Source organism: Phlebotomus papatasi, chromosome 2 (assembly GCF_024763615.1).
Source record: "Phlebotomus papatasi isolate M1 chromosome 2, Ppap_2.1, whole genome shotgun sequence".
Lineage (NCBI taxonomy): Eukaryota > Metazoa > Arthropoda > Insecta > Diptera > Psychodidae > Phlebotomus > Phlebotomus papatasi.
In genome coordinates, this window is record NC_077223.1 from 104,291,616 (window position 1) to 104,311,334 (window position 19,719).

The following is a 19,719-nucleotide window of genomic DNA, read 5'->3' on the forward strand; positions in this document are numbered from 1 at the left end:
ATTGGAGATTCTTGCGGGGTATAAACCACAGTGTCGTCTCAAGCTGTCTCCCTTGTTGCAAATTATCTCAACACACTCCTCTGGTAGCAGATGCACTCAAAACCACCCCCCATCCCTCCTGCCCCATTCTCTGTTTTCAGTCTCATCCGAGTCAATTAATTCGAGAATATGGAAAAGTCAAGGAAAAGGATAGAAGCATATCCGGAATAAAGAATTTCAAAATCCCATCTGCAAAATGTTCTTAACACTTTCTTCTCTTTGAGTTTGTCTCTCGAAAAGTTCTTCAATGGTACTTCCTCCTCTCCATCAAGACAACTTCTTCACAAGAAAGTTGAATTTACTTCTGCAAAGTCCACTCATTCCCCTTTCTCCACCCTTTTAAAACTCTCTCCACATTCCATGAACACAAATTATCCTGCGCCTGATAGTTCATTAGCAAACAACAACAACAAAAACTAACGGAGCCAAGGATCGAACCCGCGACACTTCCGTTGAATGTCCTGCGCTGTACCACTGAGCCACCGCTGCATTACAACAAAAACTACTCTGTCAATTTCTTCCGGCAATCTTCTTTCCGGAAATATTAATACAAGAAAATTGTTTTTTTTTATGATTGTTACAAAGAAAAAATCGCTCTTTTTGCTAAAACACAAATAATCCGGGAGCCCTCATCCTGAAAATCACTGACTACACAATTTTTTTCATTTTTTTTTTGTGAGAGGAACAGTTCAAAGTTAATTGTCCAGGAGGGTTAGATAGATTGGCCTTCCCATGATCCTTGCTTGATTTCGCGTATCTACTGCTCTCATTGCTTCTGCCGGATTCATAAATCTCACTCTGGCATCTCCAGTTGCTTGTCCCTTGTCATTGAACCGCCTCATGATATCAGCCGGGGTTAGTTTGAAGTCCCCAAAGAATTCCAGGATGTCATCGTAGTTCGCTCGATAGGGGAGATTTTCCATATTAACCACCCTTCCTGCATTCATCATCATTCCATTTCCATTCATTCTCATCCCAAATGGAGGCCTCGGAGTGTATCCCATGGGTCCATTGGGGCCCATTGGAGGACCTCTGGGCGGTGGATAGGGTCCTCGCATTCTCATCATTGACGATTGCTGCTGCTGCTGCTGCTGCATTCCTCCACTTCCAAATCCTCCTCGCATCTGGAACTGAGGCATTGTTGGCATCATCGGCTGCTGCTGTACCTCTTCCGGAGGATCAACTTCAAAAGCCGGAGAAGGTTCATCGAAAGAATTGAGAATTTCCTCAACTTTCTCCCTGACAATTGCCTCAACAGTCACTTCATTCTGTCCCAAATGTGTCCTATGCTTAGTCAGGGCTTTTTCTGCATCTTCCGGCGTTGTAAATTCCACAAAACAATCTCCCGACGGTTGACCCATTGTGTTCAGCAGAATATGTACCCTCAATGGAATCAATCCGACATCCGAGAAAAAATCCACAACATCCCTATCTGTGATTTTTGGCTCGAGATTCGACATAACCACACAATCTGTCTTCTTGAAGCCCATCGGATTGGGATTGAGCCTGGGATCACGGATTTCCATCAATGGCGGCGGTGGTTGTCTATTGAGCCGGGGATCGAGAGAACTCTGATTGAAAGTCGATTGAATACTTTCATTGAGTGTCGTCTTGAGGAGTCGTGGATCCTCTTGCTTCTTGAACACGGGAGGACATTCATCATTGCTCTCCTGGGACACAACATCCATTGACACTTCTACATCTGCTGGAACAACTTCATCATCATTTATCTCATACACCTCTTGAACATCCTCTTCCTGTTCATCCTCTTGATCCTGCTCCGGTTCCTCATCTTCTGCCACATGGAGCACATCACTCTCCATCGATTCATTGGCATTTTCCTCTTTGTCATCTGCACTCGGCAGTGAATCTGCATTCTCCTGCGAATAATCCTGTGAATTCTCCTGGGAATTGTCCTGCGAAGTGTCTTTGGAACTGTCCAAACGCCTCTCCGAAAAGATATTCCTTCCCGGACATCCACCACCATGGTAAACTAGCATATTGTTGAATTTATCCTCATCGCAGACACTAACCTCCAGTCCACGATAGACAAAAAGTCCCGCCGGAAGATTCAATGCTGACTTTGCATCATCCATCCGGAAGAATCGCACGTAAGCCGTCAAAATTCTCGAATTCTCCTGAACCATCACAATTTCATCCAGTGAATAATTCGAATACATCTTTATGATATCCTGCTGAGTGGCATGCGATGGCAAATTTGTCACTTTGAGACACCTTGAAGCTGTACTATTGTCATATTCAGTTGATCTCTCCAACATTCCCGGATATTCTTGACTGCTGAAATTCCTTGCTCTCTCACTGCCCCTGGGCGGCCTATAGGAATCCACTTCTCTGTCAAATTCCTCCTTGGTAGCTGCTGTAACTCTCACCTGGTGTCCTCTGATTGACTGCCCATCGCGCTGAACTGCACTCCTTTGGGCATCACTCCTGACAAATTCAATAAAAGCAATCCCCGTTCTCTTCCCTGTCTTATCATTAATCATCTTTATTCCATTCATATTGATCGATAGACCATGAAAGAATCTCCTTATCTCTCCATATCCCGTCGTCAAATCCATTCCGGACATCCGGACACAGCAAGAATTATCTGAATCTTCCTCATTCTCCCGATAATTCCCATAACCTCTTCCACCCTTCCATCCTCCACTCTGAAAAGCACTCAAATCCCTCTTCTCATTCAGCTTCATCAAATTCGATCGATCCTCTGGACTCAAACTGGACTGGGACGCTGTATTTGGCTCCAGCACCGGCTGGATACTCAACAATTGAGCTGTATTGGGAACGTTGGGAATATTGGGTGGGATATCCCAAATTTGCGTGTTTGCTGTGTAAACTGGAGCATTGGCTTTCCCCGGATCCTTCCCATCGTCTCTAGTGCGATCCTTACTGTTCCTCTCACGCTCGTAACTCCTCTCCCTTGATCGCGTTCCCCTCTCTCGCCTCCTGCGGTCCCTCTCCCGATCTCGTCTCTCCCTGGACCTACTCCTCTCCCTTCTATCTCTCCCCTCCCTTCCATCTCTCCCCTCCCTTCCGTCCCGTCCATCTCTCCTCCTTCCCCTATCTCTGGACCTCGAACGTCTCCTCTCCCTCGATCTCGACCTTGACCTCCTATCTCTCCCCCTTCTATCCCTCTCCATCATCCTATCCTGTGGTTTCTCCCCCGGCAGATCCATCCCCCTCCGGGGATCCTTCATTGGATTCTGCATCAGCGATGGCAATGGCTGATTTTGGGGCTTTTGCTCCTGTCCAATCTGCATCCTCTGCTGCAGCTGCTGAAATGTCAATTGCTGTGCCAAATCTCCCACAAGCAGCGTCTTCCCCGTCAATTGCTGCTGCAGCAATTGCTTCTTGTGCTCCAGCAATTGCTGCTCCAGCAGCTGCTGCTGCAGATTCTCCTGCTCTTGCTGCCTTATCTTCTGCTGCAGCATCTGCTGTGTCAGCAGATTCGACAGTGGTGACGTTAGAGTTGGTGCAGCCGTCACCACGATCGGTGTCTCAACCACCGGATTGGCAACAGCTGCAGTGGTGATTGCCGGCGGAACCACTACTGCTGCTGCTGCTGCTGCTGGAGCAGCAGCAGCTGGAGCTGTGATTGGCCCAAATGCAGCAGCAGTCGATTGACGTGCCACCTCAATCACCTTCTGCATCTCTGCCCGCGATGACAGAGACAGACGAACACCCACCTCCTTAATCTTCCCCCCATCCATCATCATTGCCTGGCGTGCATCCTCATCGGTGCTAAATTGGCGAGGGAGGAAGTGGAAGAAAAACAAACATTTTTTCGCGTGATAGCTTTTACATGCAACCCAGAGAGTTGCGGACACAGAGTAATTAGCACTTTTTCTAGACATTTTTGATAAGATACATCATTTTTCTTAGCCTTTTTTTTTCAAGAGAGATCATTTGGGTTTTGGTAGGAAATGGGGCAGTTTCACACATTTACATTGGCGGAACACTATAACTTGGGATTACCCTTTGATATCTAGAAACAAATACTTTTAGAATACACAGTAAAAAAAAATTAACACTATATAGTGTGTAATCTTTCACACCACTATTAGGGGAAACTGGGGTACCACCAAACACTTTTGAAAGATGCGATTTTGATTGAATTTCCTAAGAAAACTGTGAATTTTAGAAAAATGTTGCTTACCCCATGTTATAGTCTTAGGCAGGGGGGTGACATTAGCTCTGAAAAATGCAACCGGTTTTAGTGTAATTTTTTCCCTGTTTTCGTACACATTTCACGAGATATCTCCAAAACCACGTAGGTTGCCAATTTAGAGTTTTCGGTTGCCTCTTCGTTATTACATTGGCTTTTATTTCGTATTAGTATTTTTTTGCTAATTCATTCTACAATAACAGAAAACAGCTAATAAACTCAAAAGTTTTTTCGGCTCGCTAGAAACATATGGGAAACATAGAAAATGTCATGTCCCTGGTCTTAAGTATAGGCTACATATCGCTCCTTGGAAATTACAAGGGGCCAACTCACTTTTTGGCGATTTTGAGGTTTTAATGCACTCAGACAGAGAATTTAATAAAATTTCAGATGATATGAGTCAATAAATTTCGTTATTAGAAAGGTTTTTCAAAATTTTCCTCTTTATGATTGCTTGCGCGGTTTTGTTTGAAGTCAAGGGGCACAAAATAGATTTATCGTTCAAATTTTTGTGAAACAAGGGACTAACTCAAGCAAGTTGATCCCTTGTCATTCTAATTTCATGAAAATTTACGCATCATTTAGAATGACAAAGAGCTAACTCATAAAAAAACATACTTTGAAAGGTAAAAATATGTATGTTTCGAAGTTTATAATAATGCTCATACAAATAGAAAAGAATTAAATTGTTTTTATTAACATACATAAATGAGATAATTATTTATACAAAGTTTAATCTTTCATGCTGTCTCCTGAAAAATGGCTCAGATTGAGTTGGCCCCTTGTAATTTCCAAGGAGCGATATTAATATATACAAGGATGATGTGAAGCACTTAAATTTTCCGTAAAAAGGAAAATTGTGTCACCATGCATCTTTCACTTTTTTCCAACCACCCGGGGTACCAATAATCACTTTCTGGGGCACCAAAAAACACCTGTTTTTCTCTCCCATTGAAGTTATTTTGGGCATTCACCACAACTCTTAATTATAAAGAAGGTATTGAAAATGTAAATAATTCTCAAAAAAGCACTGCAAAATTTAGAATGAGTGACTAAAATAGCAAAAAAACTAAAGCACTGCACACCGAACATATTTTTCAATGGAGTTTTCATTATTTTGACAAAACATTCGACTTCTGACTGGAAAGCAGTGCCACTAAAATCGTGGCAAATATTTTACCTAAAGTTCGACAAACATTTTACCTAAAGAGAAATCATTCGTCAATCCTTGATTAAAATCATTTAATAATTATTAAGAATCATTTAATGCAAAATTATGTTCTTAAAACTATATTTCTCCTGAGTATTGAATGAAAATCCCATGAATGGATATTAATGTCAGAAATCGAACATAGAGGGAGATGAAGAGTATGAAAGATAAGAGAAAAAATTTTGCCATTCAAGCTGCGCTCGCGACATCTGCAATTGTGAGAAATTTGCCTGTTTGTTGGTGTCCCAAACACTGTTTTGTGATAGATTTTACATTTTTTTTTAAAAAATGTGAACATTAATTTCTTTAGTAGATACATAAATATTATCCCAAGACATGTAGGGAAATACTGCTGTAGTGAAATTTTACTTAATTTGTTTTATTTTCATTTTCCAGTTCGATATATAAATGACCAAAATTATCAAAATCTCACAATTTTACGAAAAATTATTTTTATTTCTAAAGTACGTGAACTATGTTGAAAATTCTTTTGCTGGACAAGCATCCCTATAGTATCTATGGTTTCATATAGGTGTAATACCTCTGAGGTGTAATACCTATTTAAAAAATCGCAGTGTTTGGTGGTACCCCTGTTTGGTGGTGCCCCAGTTTCCCCTATAGTGTTAAATTTGGAAAAAAATGTTTAATTTAAAATTGTTTAATTTAAAGTTGTTGAATTTCAAAACGTTGAATTTCGAATTGTTGAATTTAAAAAAATGTTGAATTTTTATGTGTAAACTCAAAAATTGTTGAATTCTGTTTATTGTTGATTTTTTCATTTCGAAGATTTTAATTTTTTGCATTTTTAGACACTTTTATTGGTTTTTCCTGTACTCGGGATTCGGGATCCCCCTTGTTCTTGACAAATTCTTCCATCGGAAATTATTTCTTTATTCTCTTCAAGTATAACCGTATCAAACTATTAGAATTTGCATTCGACACTGATTTAAGATCTGAAACAAAAAATGGGGGTCAGCCATGAGAGCTTCTAAACCTAACCTTAAATTTTACCTGAGCCTTTAAATCTTGCCCTCTTAGAATCTTCCCCAATTCTGGCTTTCTTTCCTTGTTTATCCTATAAATAGAATCCTTTTAAGTCCTCTAATTCTGTCTTTCTTTAGTTTCCTACTTACAGGTATTTTCTAACTTTTAGTTCAAAATCTTCCTCGTAGACGTCCTTCAGGAACTCTATCATAAATCCTATAAATAAATCTTCTGTGAAACGTCTAGCCTAATTTTCTCTTGGTTTTTTACTTACATTGCTTATAAATTTCCAGCAAATTATCACTTCTAAATTTTTCGTCCGTCATGATCGATTTCCCACCAAAAACTGGCATCTCTACGTTTTCACCTACATGGCAATACTAAAACTACAAAATGGCTGCCCCCTTACAATTCTATCAATTTGAATTTGAATCTGCAACACCCCTAATGCGAAATGATTACATCTGATGATCGGATCTTCACGATATAGGGGAAACTGGGGCACCACCAAACACTGCAACTTTTTAATTGGATATTGGACTTCAGAGGATAAGACCTATAGGAATTTATAGGCCCTATAGAGATGCTTGTCCACTGAAGAAATGGTCGAGATAGTCCAAGTAGTTTAGAAATAAAAATTAGTGTTTGATGGTACCCCGTGTTTGGTGGTGCTCCAGTTTCCCCTACTTATTATGCATAGAAATATTTGTGTTCTATATAACTTTTTCCAAATGAAAAGCATCTCGACTGAAGTATAAGTCTTAATTGGAAATTCAACAATTTTTACACAGCTTTTTTTTTTAAAAATTCAACAACTTTTGTCTCAAAATTCAATAACTTTGGTTGAAATACACAAGGCTTCACACTATAATAGTGTTAATAGGTGTGATTAGAAGGAATCACACCTAAAAATTACGATCAAACTGTAATAGTGTTAATTTTTGATCATGTGACAAAAAATACCATAAAGTTGTGTATTTTTTCACATTACAATAATGTGAAAAACTGTAATTATACTATAATACTAGTAATTTTTAGAATTTGTCAAACAGTTTTGAATCACGAAACATTGTTGAAAAATTTTTATGATTATAACAGTGAGAAATTTTACACAGATCGCAATTAAATAATTAATTTATCCAATTTCACACTATTATAGTGTTAAAATTTTACACTTTTCAAATTAAACAACATTTTTGAACATTTTTCAACTATAATAGTGGTAATTTTCAACACGTGACAATAAATTACTAAAATGTTATGCATTTTTTAAACATTTTTAAATTAAACAACTAAAATGGTCGATTTTTCACTATTATAGTAGTAAAATTTTTACACATTTTTTTACTGTGTAGGATTACTCATCGATATCTAGAAACAAATATTTTTAGAATAGCTAATACTGGAGAAAGATACGCTACCCAGAGTTAGACGTTAGATCTAAATTCTCATTCGTTAAAAAAGAATTCATAAAAATAACTTAGAATTGTATAAAACTGCCTGAGGCTTTTCACAATAATAAGATTACAATTCCACATATTGAAAAAATAGACAAAAGAATTTTTACGTTGGATAACGTCATCAGAAATTGATCATTAAATGAATTTTGAAAAGGTTCTAAAAAAAATTAAACAATCTTTTGCGAACTGTTAATGTTAAAAACTTTATACTTACAAATATTTTTAAATTTTGAGATTGAAACCAGAAGAGAAAATAGAAACTTAAACCTAAATTCTGAGATCGGTAAGATTAAGAAAAATACTTTTCTTTTCTTTTAGAAATCTTGGAAATGACTTTGATAGAACCTAATTTTAAAAGGGGAAGGGTTTAATTGGTATGATACTTCAACCAAACGGGGCTTCGAAACTTTCCCCTATACTTTTTCTTATGAAATCAAGCTTTATCATAAATTTTAGAGGGATGTCTCCGGTGATTGCCAGTGAAAATGTTAGTCACTCTAAGATGAAAACACTTTTTTGGTTTTGCCTAGCTTTCGATCCTAATGGGGATCTTCTTCAGTGGTTGGAAGGGCATTAAATTTTTTATTTGCAACGAATTTCTTTTTAACATTTTTTAAAGGTCATTTTTGGACAATTTTTCACTCACTCAACTAAATTGTGTTTCCAGAGTCTTTCTTAGGGATCGTGTGGTTCATGGTGATGATTTGGAACCCCATAAAAATCATAAAGTGGATTTGAATCAGAATGAAAATACCCTTTCAAGAAATATAAATTGTATTTTTATATGTACTATAGTTTTTTAATGAGTCATTTGTCTTCTTGGATTTAAATCCGGGACACGCTTTAGAACCAAATATTTTAAATGATCTCATAACGATTTTCCAGACAGCTGACAGCGAAATTATACGAGGATAACGATATAAACTCATAAGAAGCGTAATACTATTATTCTAAGATAAGAAACCCTTTTTATGAGATAATATTTCCCAAGAAAATATGTTCTATAATATTTAACTTACATCATGTTCAAAGTATGTGTTAATAAGAACAAGAGCCTTAAGAACTATTTTCTTATAACTCTACTTACAAGGCGTGCTACAAGTTCATCTTCTAGATTTTTTTTTAGTAGGGGAGAGTACTCTCCCTTCGAACGTTCATGCCTTCGAATAAAGTGAATTTTCTTTTATTTTTCCTAAGAGATTCACACATTTTTATTCAATAAGTTAGCTTATCATCAATTATTATTGTTATAAGTCTTTAGGAAATATAAAAGAAAATTCACTTTATTGTAGAATACTTTTATCGATTTGCTCAATATTTTCTAGAGCCCTCTGTTATTTGTTTGCAATTATTACTTCTTAATTTATGAATAAAACAAGAAAACAGATTAATTACGCTGTGAGTTTCCTATTAGGGTAGAAGAGCGCAATGAGTACAATATGGAAGAATACTAAAAACTGCTATAAGATTGACATATTTGCTCTGCAGAGTCTTATAGATGAAGAATCTTAGACTTTCAGTACACTAACACTTTTTTTTCACGTAAAAAATATCATGATTTCCTCAAACAAAATCAAATTAATCCACTTCCATCAGTTTGCACCACTATTTTCTTAATTTTTTTGTCCTTTAGTGTCACTTGCAGCTTTTTAGTTTATAAAAAAAAGAAGACAAAGAATGTGAGGCATTCTTTAAGATACTGTAAAACTTAGTATAATTCCTAAGCACTCCTAGCAGTCATAATCACTATATCAGAGCACAATTTTACCTTAAAATATTAGTACAATACAGCAAATCTACTCTTATTGAATGAATTTGTGTGAAACAATCCGAACGTTGCACTCAAAATGTCAACAATTTTCCCTCATTTCCCCTTAAATTTAACTTGAATCTATTGAAGACTTGTAGCATGCTCATAACAGTCTTAAGAATTTACAAATAAGCGTAAAATTCAGTCGAGGCGAAGTTTGGAGGCATTTCTTCATATACCGATTGGATAATAAAAAAAAGAAGACACGTTCAGCAGATTACAGAGACAACATGGAATTCCGTGAGTTCGCGACACAGCTACAGCGACCATCTTTGTCGTGTGTTTGTCAAGTGTTTGAAGACAAAGTGTGTACGAAGCTTGAAAGCCTTCACCTACCAATTGCCAAGAATGTACATTTTTTTTAACTTTCGAATTACTTCAATAAATGTAGGTTCGACTATGGGTGGTTCCTGGTAAAACCTGAAGTCGACATCCTTTATCGTTTGGGCTTTTAATTTTTCTGTTAACACGGACTGACAGATAATGTAACATTGATGCATAGAAAAGAGCCAGGGGACAGACAATTCGTTCTTCATGAATTTGAGCAGACAATCTTACCTGTTACAAAATTAGAACAGTTAATCTTGAGGCCCTTAAGTTTAATTTTGAAAACATAAGATATTTTATGAATTTGTTATGAACATTTTAATCATAAGTATAATCATTTTTTTTCTTGAAATAATTTGAAAGATTAAAATCTCATTTATCTCAGAATTAAGGCTGTCACTAGAAAATACCATAAATGACGTTTTGAACGCATAAATTCTTTAATTTTCAAAATTGATTAATACCTATGTTTCCTTTTTAATCAAGAAATAAAGAAATGGTTAAAAAAAAAAGTATTTTGCAAATAAGAAATAAATCAGTTCAGACAATAATTATATTAAAACTTTAAATTGTAAACGCTATTTACTTTAAAAACAGGTTAGAGAGAATATTATATTATAATTTTTCGTTTTGGCAAACTATTTTCAAGTACTAAATTATTATTTTACTGTATTTTTTTTTAATATCCATTGCACTTTTTTCAGAATAGAAATTTTTATCTAGAATATCACCAACTCTACTTTCAATCTCGATAGAAAAATTCGCAATATTTTCATCTCGATAGCATAAAAGAAAATTCTTTCCAACTTTCGCGCTTTTCAAATTCTCTCTTTTTCTTTCTTCCATAATATCAGGTCAATCACTTGCCCAGGTGATTTACAAGAGTTTCAATTGACATGATCAGCGAACCAGTCTCCGCCTCTAAAGTAGTTTCAAGATCAACATCTTGCACAAATCTCTCTCTTTCTCTCTCATCTAATGCCCAGTATCATATTTCTCACATATAATTTTATGTAATTTAGCAACAAGATTAACAGCAAAACATTTACCTGAAGGCTATAAAAGCATCTCCCATTTCACCACCAACGATGTTAACACCTCCATCGAGGATCGAGAGTCCTCGGAAAAATCCTCGAATATCCAAGGCATTTGCTGACCACGGCAAATTTTGCAGGCGAATTATAACACTCATTTTTTATCCTATTTCTTTTTCTCACTTGCTTCTTTGTGGATTTCTTCAAATTGTCCTAGAATCAAATATACACACAATTGTTGTTTTTTGTCTGCAGATCTCTAGCATTTAAGTATTTTTTTTAATAACACAATAATTATTATCAACTTTTACTACTTAATTAAAGAAATGTTTTTAGAGAAATTCTAAAATTTCAAAGTTTCAAAAATTAATTCCAAAATTCATATTCAATAAAATTTTCATTTTAGTTTAGGTAAGAAGTATTTTCGTACTAAAAACAATCAGTACACATTGAATATCAATATACAGTGGCCACAAAAATAATAGAGTCAGTCCTTAAAATATGTATCGTTGATTGAGCGACGATTTAGGAAAAGTATCACTAATTTATAAAAAATCCTAACATTTTGTATCATTATACTTGGAAATAAAAAAGCTAGAAAAAAATAAAATCTATTCGATATCAACACATTTTTTTTCATTCTATGAATAAAAACAGAATTCAAGGTATTGGAAAATTTTTCACTGATGAAGATCAATTAAAAAGTTTTGAAGTGGACGACCAAGTTTACAACTGTCAACCCAGTCAATAGTCAAGCCTGCAATCTCAATACTGTTGCGGATTTGGCCGGAGATCACGACAGGGAGGAGAAACAATTGCCAAAAGTTAAACTCAACAACACTTTATTTACTTCACTATTTGACATGAAATACTAAACTGAATCTCGTGCAGCTTATCAGCGCACAGAGGAGGGATTCGCGCTTCCGATTCCGAGTAGAGTCAGAGATGCGCAAGTAGGATAGCTGCAGCAAGCTGTTTCACTTACTCGAGCGCGGATAATAAACCCAAGTTCAAACTTGACTGAGAAAGCACAAATTCTCGACTTACTTCCTTTCGAGTATGAGTTGCTCACATGAATTATAGGGGTAACTTTAAAACTCACACAAAGCACGGAATTCACCCCCTAAAGAGCACCGTGCAGCATTCCCTAGGCAGGGTATGATGCCTTAAAGCAGATTCGCAACAATCCGTATAAGATTCTATGGTCTTTCAAATTACACAACGCTAGTTTAACCCTTAAGGACGATTGGAACACCGGTGTCCCATAAAGAAAATAATTTTTGCTGACTACCTAAAGTTATTTTTTTCTTATGTCTGTACATAATTGTAAAGTAGATGATTGAAGGAATTTAGAATATTTTTTGGAAGCTGTAGCTATTTGCTATGTAGTAAATATTTGAGCTCAAAAGTGGCGAATTTTTAAATTCTCAAATTCATAATTTATTTTATTTATTTTTTATACTTCCAATTTTTTTTAAGCAAAAGCCTTTTTTCAATAGAAACTACAATAATCATACGTAATATTTTTCATTAAAGCGAAAAATATTATTCATTGGTATTGTCAGAAAAAATTACTTAAATATTTGGGCTATTTTTGTCCCTATCGTTCATAGAAGCACAAAATACACCGAATCAGACTTTGTTGGACTTTTCAAGGTTAGATGTAAGACTTATCATTGATTATGTTTCTCAGTTTAATTTTTATTGTTGATTTTCAGTCCGTAAAAAGTGTCTCGTCGTTAAAGGGTTAAGTTTGATAGAAAAAAATATGGAGTAGTTAAAAACAGCTAAAGTTATAAAGGAAGAAAGGGTGGGGAAAATGGAGAAAAACATCTTTACGTAACGATTTTTTAGAGGAAGCCATCGAAGACCTTAAGTTGATATCTCTTACCGTTTGATCTCTAGCCCAGTAAGAAGTAAAAAAAACTGATCTCTGTTACTGCTCTCTTTCGAGTTCGAGCATTAAAATAGATCAGATAAATATTCACAGTAAAACGGTCTTCAGACTAAAGTTTTAGTCCAGTACCCGAAGGTCTCAGAATCCTAAATTGCAATCAATTTTATTGCTCTTTTACTATGTAACAGATCATTTGTCCTTAATAATTCTAAGTTAAATTTTCCAATATGTCTTGACTGTCAATAAATTATAAAAGTCATATGGCTAAACCTTAGGTCTGAAGCCCGTATAATATTATAACTTGTAATAATGACTGAAAGCCCTTATAAAAGCATTTCCAAATGTTAATTTTGAAATAGTTCTTTGATTTTGGGTGCACTTAATATTCTAAACTGACTGAGACATTAAGCAAATTCTTAGATTTAACTGAGATCTCAGTTTCCTATCGAACATTTTTGCAAATTTTTAGTGAACAAATAAACGCTGCTTAACACTAAACCTACCGGCCGTTATTGGTTGGTTTGGTAGGTTTAGTGTTAAAAACAATTTAAAAATTACCTATTTTTTAAACAGTGAAATAAAACTTGTCTGATTTTTTAATGAGATAAATTTTTACTAGGCCGAAAGAAGTAAAAATATGACAAAGTTTTCGAAGTAGCATAAAAATGGACAAAAATAAATTCTGAAATCATCAAGGATTTTAAAATACGCTTAAATAAGTTACCTGAAGGAAGTAGTAACTGGTAAAAAAGAATCTACTAAAGATACTACTAACAAAATTATTCGATAACACTACACACTTTTCCTAACAAGAATTTAGAAAACAATTTCAAGTAGAAAACAGAAAATAAACAATAGAAATATCAGACACTAAAATTATCAGCTCGGACATTAAGAAGAATAGAATGATGACAATTTAATTCCACAGCTCAGGAGAAAATCTTACCAGTCTCACCTGTTTAATTCACAAATTCAACCAGACAAAATTAATTATGGTCTATTCAATATCGCTATTATTTTGTGCTAATCAGATACTTATCCATGGATAATACCGTATACATATCTCGTACAACGCACCATTTCTCTCTAATCCAAGACACTTTCCCTTCATAGATTACACAGGGTAAGTTGTTATTCGAGATTGTCTCATGTTAATATGTTTAGCAAGTAGTGTGGAATCACCATTTCTCGCCAGTCAGTGTCCCACTTCTCGCCACTTATATTGAAATCGCTATTTCTCGCGATTTATGAAATAAATGAGCCGCAAAGTTATTTGAATTTTTATTGCTGCTACGTATAGAGTCGAAAAATAATTATTATTCGTTTTATATTTACGATTTTGACCATTTTTAGAGCAATATTTTAAGTATGGTAAATGTCCTAATTCAAAACCATTTCCAGAAGCTTTAACTTTGACAGAAGATTCAACACATTAAATTCATATTTTTTTCTGAAGAGAATTACATAAATTTGCACCTTGACTCTTCTAGAATGTTACTGTTTAGTGAAAATTCTTTAGATATAATTTGAAAACTTCTTAAACACAAGAAAAATACGCGAGCGTAAAATGCTTCTATTGGAGACAAATTAATCCAAAGGGAGACAAGGGAAAGTTTCTAATTGGAGACAAAGAGTGTAAGTGAAACCGCGACGAAAGGCTTCAAAAACCTTGTTGAGTTGCTCTTGAGCGCAGGATTTGTTCTTATTCCTGATCTTTTCTCCTTTCCCATCTCAAACAATAAGAAAATCTCTCCAAAGAAAATCATATTTCCGGGGTTTCCTATTGAAGCATTTGCAGACACTTCAGAAGAACCCTTTTTGTTCACTAAAATAGGTAATTATTTCATTTGAAAACTTCACGTACCGTTAACAATAAAGATTAGCACTTAATTTAACTAAAATTAACCAGAAATATGACATAAATGTTAAACAAAACAAATAAACAACAGTCACCTCATTGTGTTTTTTTAATAGTTTGATTTCTCAAATAAAAGCGAAGAAAAATCATTTAAAGTGAGTAATAATAGGGTGATCATGAAGAAAAAGAAATACTGAACGTATTCTTTGCATAATATTGCCCAAAATAATCGAGGTTGAACTTTTTCAAATGGGTGGCGGGAAGTGGTTACAGAACTGGCGAAAAGTGGTAAAGTGTGGCGACGAAGTGGTTATCTTTGCATTGTTAATAAAAATCAGTTTTTTTTTTTTAATATTCCAGGGTTAAATCGGAGGACTATTGTTTTCACGTATCTAGAGCCAATACATCTAAGTAACTTTGTGTCAAATTTGAGTTATCTTGTAATAAGGGTTCAAAAGATATAATAAAATTAATTCCCGTTTTTCCTAAGCATGACAATAAGCAGTTACTCGATCCTATAGGGTATCCTAATTCAGGAATGTCCTCAATTTTAACCTGCTCCAAATAGAAGTTTTTCTTTTATACAGGGGATCCCGGGATTATGCATATTGGGATTATGCAAACTTCTGTAACTTATTCGAAAGAAATCTCCTGTAGGTATGCAAATTTTCTGTATGCATATAACTATTTCACGCGATTTTTTTCGGTCCCGAAAAATATGCATAATCCCGTGACCCCCTGTACAAAGTTATCAATTTAATAAATAATACGGTTGTGAGATAAATAAAAAGTAGTACTGAGTTTATTAAGGAAAATTCTGTATAGTAAGGTGGGGTAACTGGACCGTTTTTCGAAGAGTGCTAATTAAACGCTTGTTTTTGAACTGATGAAATTCTTTTTTACTTCTAAATCCATTGAAAATTTTTAGTGAAAAACCCAGCTGGCACAAGATTGAAATGAGTCGATTACACTCACTTATTTAATGAATAAAAATATTATTTTTGCTTTGTCTCAAACTTGAATAGTTATATTATGTTACTGTAGTGACTATATTACGGAAATAAAAATAAAAATATTATTTTAAGTGGATTAGTCATAAACAATCCAGATAGCGAAGCGCCCGGATTAGCACACTTGACTATATTTATATTTAGAATTGTAAAAAAAAATATCCATCAGGAGTAAATTCTGTATTAGATTATTCTACCACAGTGGTTGTTACAACAACTTAAAATTAAATACTTATTAAGTGCTTAATAAGTACTTAATGTATTATACGTGCACTCAGAAAAATAATCGAGTAAAATTAACTATATTATAGAGTTGATTTTACTTCTATTTAGGTGTAATATTCGGAAGAGTTGTTTTAACTTTTTTTTCCTTAAATTTACATGACAAAAGAGTGTAAATAACTCTTTTTAAGACTGAAAATAACTCTTTCAAATCCCAAAATGGATAGACTTTGCAATTTTATGTTTTTTTTTATATTATCATTTTCTTTATTAATATTTTCTTTATCTCAAGTTCCCTATATTCCGAGCGAAATATCACGTATGAAACGTTCATGAAACACTGTTATCATATTTCTAGTTGATGTTCCATATGAACTTTGTCACGCGAAAATCTTTTTGACTGAAGTATATTCTTAAAACGAAAACACTTAAGCATATATTTCAGTCGAGATGAAATTTTAAATCTAAAAAGAGTAATAATTACATCGATATCTGACGAATTAATTCAACTCGCACGAAGAGTTGTTTCAACTCTATTTACTAAATTTTTCAACGAAAAAGAGTAAGAATTACATCGATATTCGTAGAGTTAATTCAATTTAGTTGTTTTTTCAAGTTTTTTCTTAGTGTGGAATCGTTCCCCCTGTTGGATCTGCACATTTTTACTATTTTGTATTTTTTTAATTATATATTTTATTTAGATATTTTAACATAAGTACACTAAGAAGTGATGCAAGTATCTCAAAGGTAGACAGACCTAACGATATGGAAAGAGTAGTCAATTCATTTTTTTTTTCAAATGTGCTCGTGAAGCATTTGAATTTCACTTCTAAAATCATTTGTCAAAGGTTTATTTCAGTAGTTCCTGGCAACTTTTTCAATTGAGGTCACTTGTAAAGACTAAGACGACGGTGGACACAATTGTAAAGCACTTTTATACATACCCTAAAGACTATTTCCCAGCTATTTTAGATTAATTTCTCCTTATTTAAAAACTTAAAAAAAAATTCAAATAACATCATTAGAAACCAGTGTGACTCTATAATTTTTGCGACCACTGTAAGCTCTCTAGTCAGAAAATATAAAATCAGATGGAAGTTGAATGAAAGTCGATGAACGTTGGCAAAATGAAATGGAAAACACTGGTACTTGAGCACATTCTCTTTAGTTGATTTCCCGAGCAATTTTACCACTTCATTTTCCTCTCATCGTCTCTCTCTCTTTTCTCTCTTTGAATCCCAAAACGGTCAGATATAAATTGATTTAATCAATCCTGATTCACTTTCAGTCTCATTCATCCTCCCAGTGAAGTGCAACTCTTTTTTCTTGGATCAATTTTCTTCATCAGAACAATATGGTAAAAATAAAGTGTGTTAGGGGGCTTTTCATCGGAAAGAAATTCATTATCCTCAAGATTTTTTTTCAATAAGAATCCCTTTTAAAATTGATTTAGATCGATTTATGGGAGCTTTTCTTGAAGGGTACATTGAAGATTTTTTTTTTGAAAGTTGGGCAAGAGAGATGCTTTTCGGGGAAAAGTGACAAAAGTAATCCCACAATTTATTAATGCCTTCTTCCGAAGGAGTGTTCAAGGATTCAGGGATTCTGTTGGGATTATCGATGAATTCATTCGTGTCGAATTGATAGGCTTTTTCGTGCTCAATTTTTCATATACAGAAAAGAGAAGGAGGGTGGAAAATTAAGAAAATGAATTTCTTTCTCACTCCCGGCTCCCTCGTGATTCTCTTTAGGCGCTAAAAAGGGCAATCTTCTGTCTCTGATTCTCAGTCTGCAGCATCAATTCTCGTGCTTCTTCTGCCTCAACTCTGTGCTGGAATATCTGTTTCTGTGTCCGGAGGACCATCCAGCAGTTCCAGAAGCCCCGGAGGAGGCCAACGAGCACCTCCTCCAAATTACACTGACACTAGGAGCTACAGCTATGCAGCCACAGATTTCTCAACAGCCAATGGCACTCACATCAAAACCATCACAGTCATCAAGAATCTCGAAGCTGTCCCAGAAACTGAGCTACCACGGCCAATTCATGAGGATTCTCCCGATATCAAATGGCCAAAGAATCGACAACAAGATTTCAAGTCTGGCGGTCAACTTCCCGAATACGTTCCCTTCAATTTAGCCCCCAGGGCTGTTTCTGTCTCCAGTAGAACCCCACAGAGAAGGACTATTCTCTCTGCCACTTCTTCAGACATCTTCAAAGTCAACAATTTGCAGAATCCCAAAATATCGCAAGAATTCATTCAATTCCCTTCTTCTACTGCAAGTGTCAAGCTCTTCTTCAATGAATCCCCACAGCCTTTTCTCTTGAAAGTCAAATCCCCATCAGAAACCACGAAAAAGCCCTCATCCCGGGGGAAGCAGAAAGTATTCTTGGAGGATTTCTCTATCCCTTCTCGGTCAACTGAAAAACCACTACCCTCTCGAGCTAAGGAAGTAGTGGAGGTTACAATTTCTAGCACTTATTCCCCTGAATCTACAGAGACTGAGGCAGCTTCAGTGTCTCCGGAAACTACCTCAGAGTCCGGATACACAGCTCCCAGAGTTCGGGAATTTGTCGTGGGTGGAATGCGAAGGCTCTAGATTCATCTATCTGCAACTTTTTGGCAAAATACCTACAAAATTTCTAGGTTTCCTTCCCAAAAGTTCACCTTTCCGGAAAGAGATGACACAGAAAGCCCACTTTTTGAGGTTATGTCAACTCCCACCCCAGAAAACCCCATCAAAATCCTACAAATCCCCTACAAAACCATATAAATAGCTACATTAAATGATAATCAACTGAAATACTGTACTTTTAAACCGCGGAAAATGTGATAAAAGCAAAAATCCAGTCAGAGAAAAAGCAGACTCCAACAATGGCGTCCATAGGGCAGTCAGAAAAATTATCACCAAAATCTCTGGCAGAACAACCTCTTTTGCACAAAAACTGATGACTTTATTTTTTTTCTATGATCTTCTCAATCACCGATTTAACAAACTAATTGTGTATAATTTGTATAAAATTGTACAGAGAAAAAAAACAAAAAAATTGGAGATGAACGCACCAGCGTTGACTCCGCGTGCCCCCCACAAATAAAACATCAATTTTTCAGCCAAAAAAATACACTTACCGCACCGACAAACTAAATAATATCAATCACCACAGTACAAATGGGCATCCTATGACAATTTTACTTGGGGCTTTGGGGCTTTTTCAGTAGATTTTCCAATGCAAAATCCTTGCAACAACCACTTTCTCCGAGTTTTGCGGAAAACAAAATGGCTACTGGCGTGCAGTGTTGCCAACACTTCGTGAAGTTCGAGATGCTCAAATCTCCCAAAAATCTCCTAAATTTTAAATGTTTGAATTTGAATTATTCACCGGGGAGTACTATTGCCTTGTCAAGAATATTTATTGCGTGCGTAGGGTAGAGTAAGTACTTTTCGCCACCTTAAGGTTTTGTACCCTTGTAATTCTTACAATTTTTGTCGAAATAAAAAGAAATTTTCTGTACAAGTGCTTTGAAGCATTGTCTCTCTAATGAACCAGGAGACTTTCCGGGAATTTTTGGGCATCTAGTTGAAAAAATACATTTCCTGCAACAATGCATGTTTCAGTACTTTTCGCCACTTTGTAAACACTTTTTCGCCACTTTGTAAGCACTTTTTCGCCACTTGTTTTCAAGTG

At 35.3% G+C, this 19,719-nt stretch overlaps 2 protein-coding genes across 2 annotated transcripts; one reads left to right on the plus strand and one right to left on the minus strand.

Annotated features, from left to right (window-relative positions):
- Window positions 1–549: 549 nt before the first annotated feature.
- Window positions 550–19,323, minus strand: LOC129800560 (uncharacterized). Its single transcript, XM_055845043.1, has 3 exons — window positions 19,163–19,323; window positions 11,063–11,260; window positions 550–3,798 (listed from the first exon to the last, which is right to left on the minus strand). Exons 2-3 carry the CDS (start codon window positions 11,203–11,205, stop codon window positions 735–737), a joined length of 3,207 nt encoding a protein of 1,068 aa, XP_055701018.1. The 5' UTR covers window positions 11,206–11,260; window positions 19,163–19,323; the 3' UTR covers window positions 550–734.
- Window positions 17,289–18,836, plus strand: LOC129800573 (uncharacterized). The gene is made up of 2 exons (XM_055845061.1): window positions 17,289–17,391; window positions 17,823–18,836. The coding sequence occupies exons 1-2, from the start codon at window positions 17,389–17,391 to the stop codon at window positions 18,630–18,632; spliced, it is 813 nt and encodes a 270-aa protein (XP_055701036.1). The 5' UTR covers window positions 17,289–17,388; the 3' UTR covers window positions 18,633–18,836.
- Window positions 19,324–19,719: the final 396 nt, after the last annotated feature.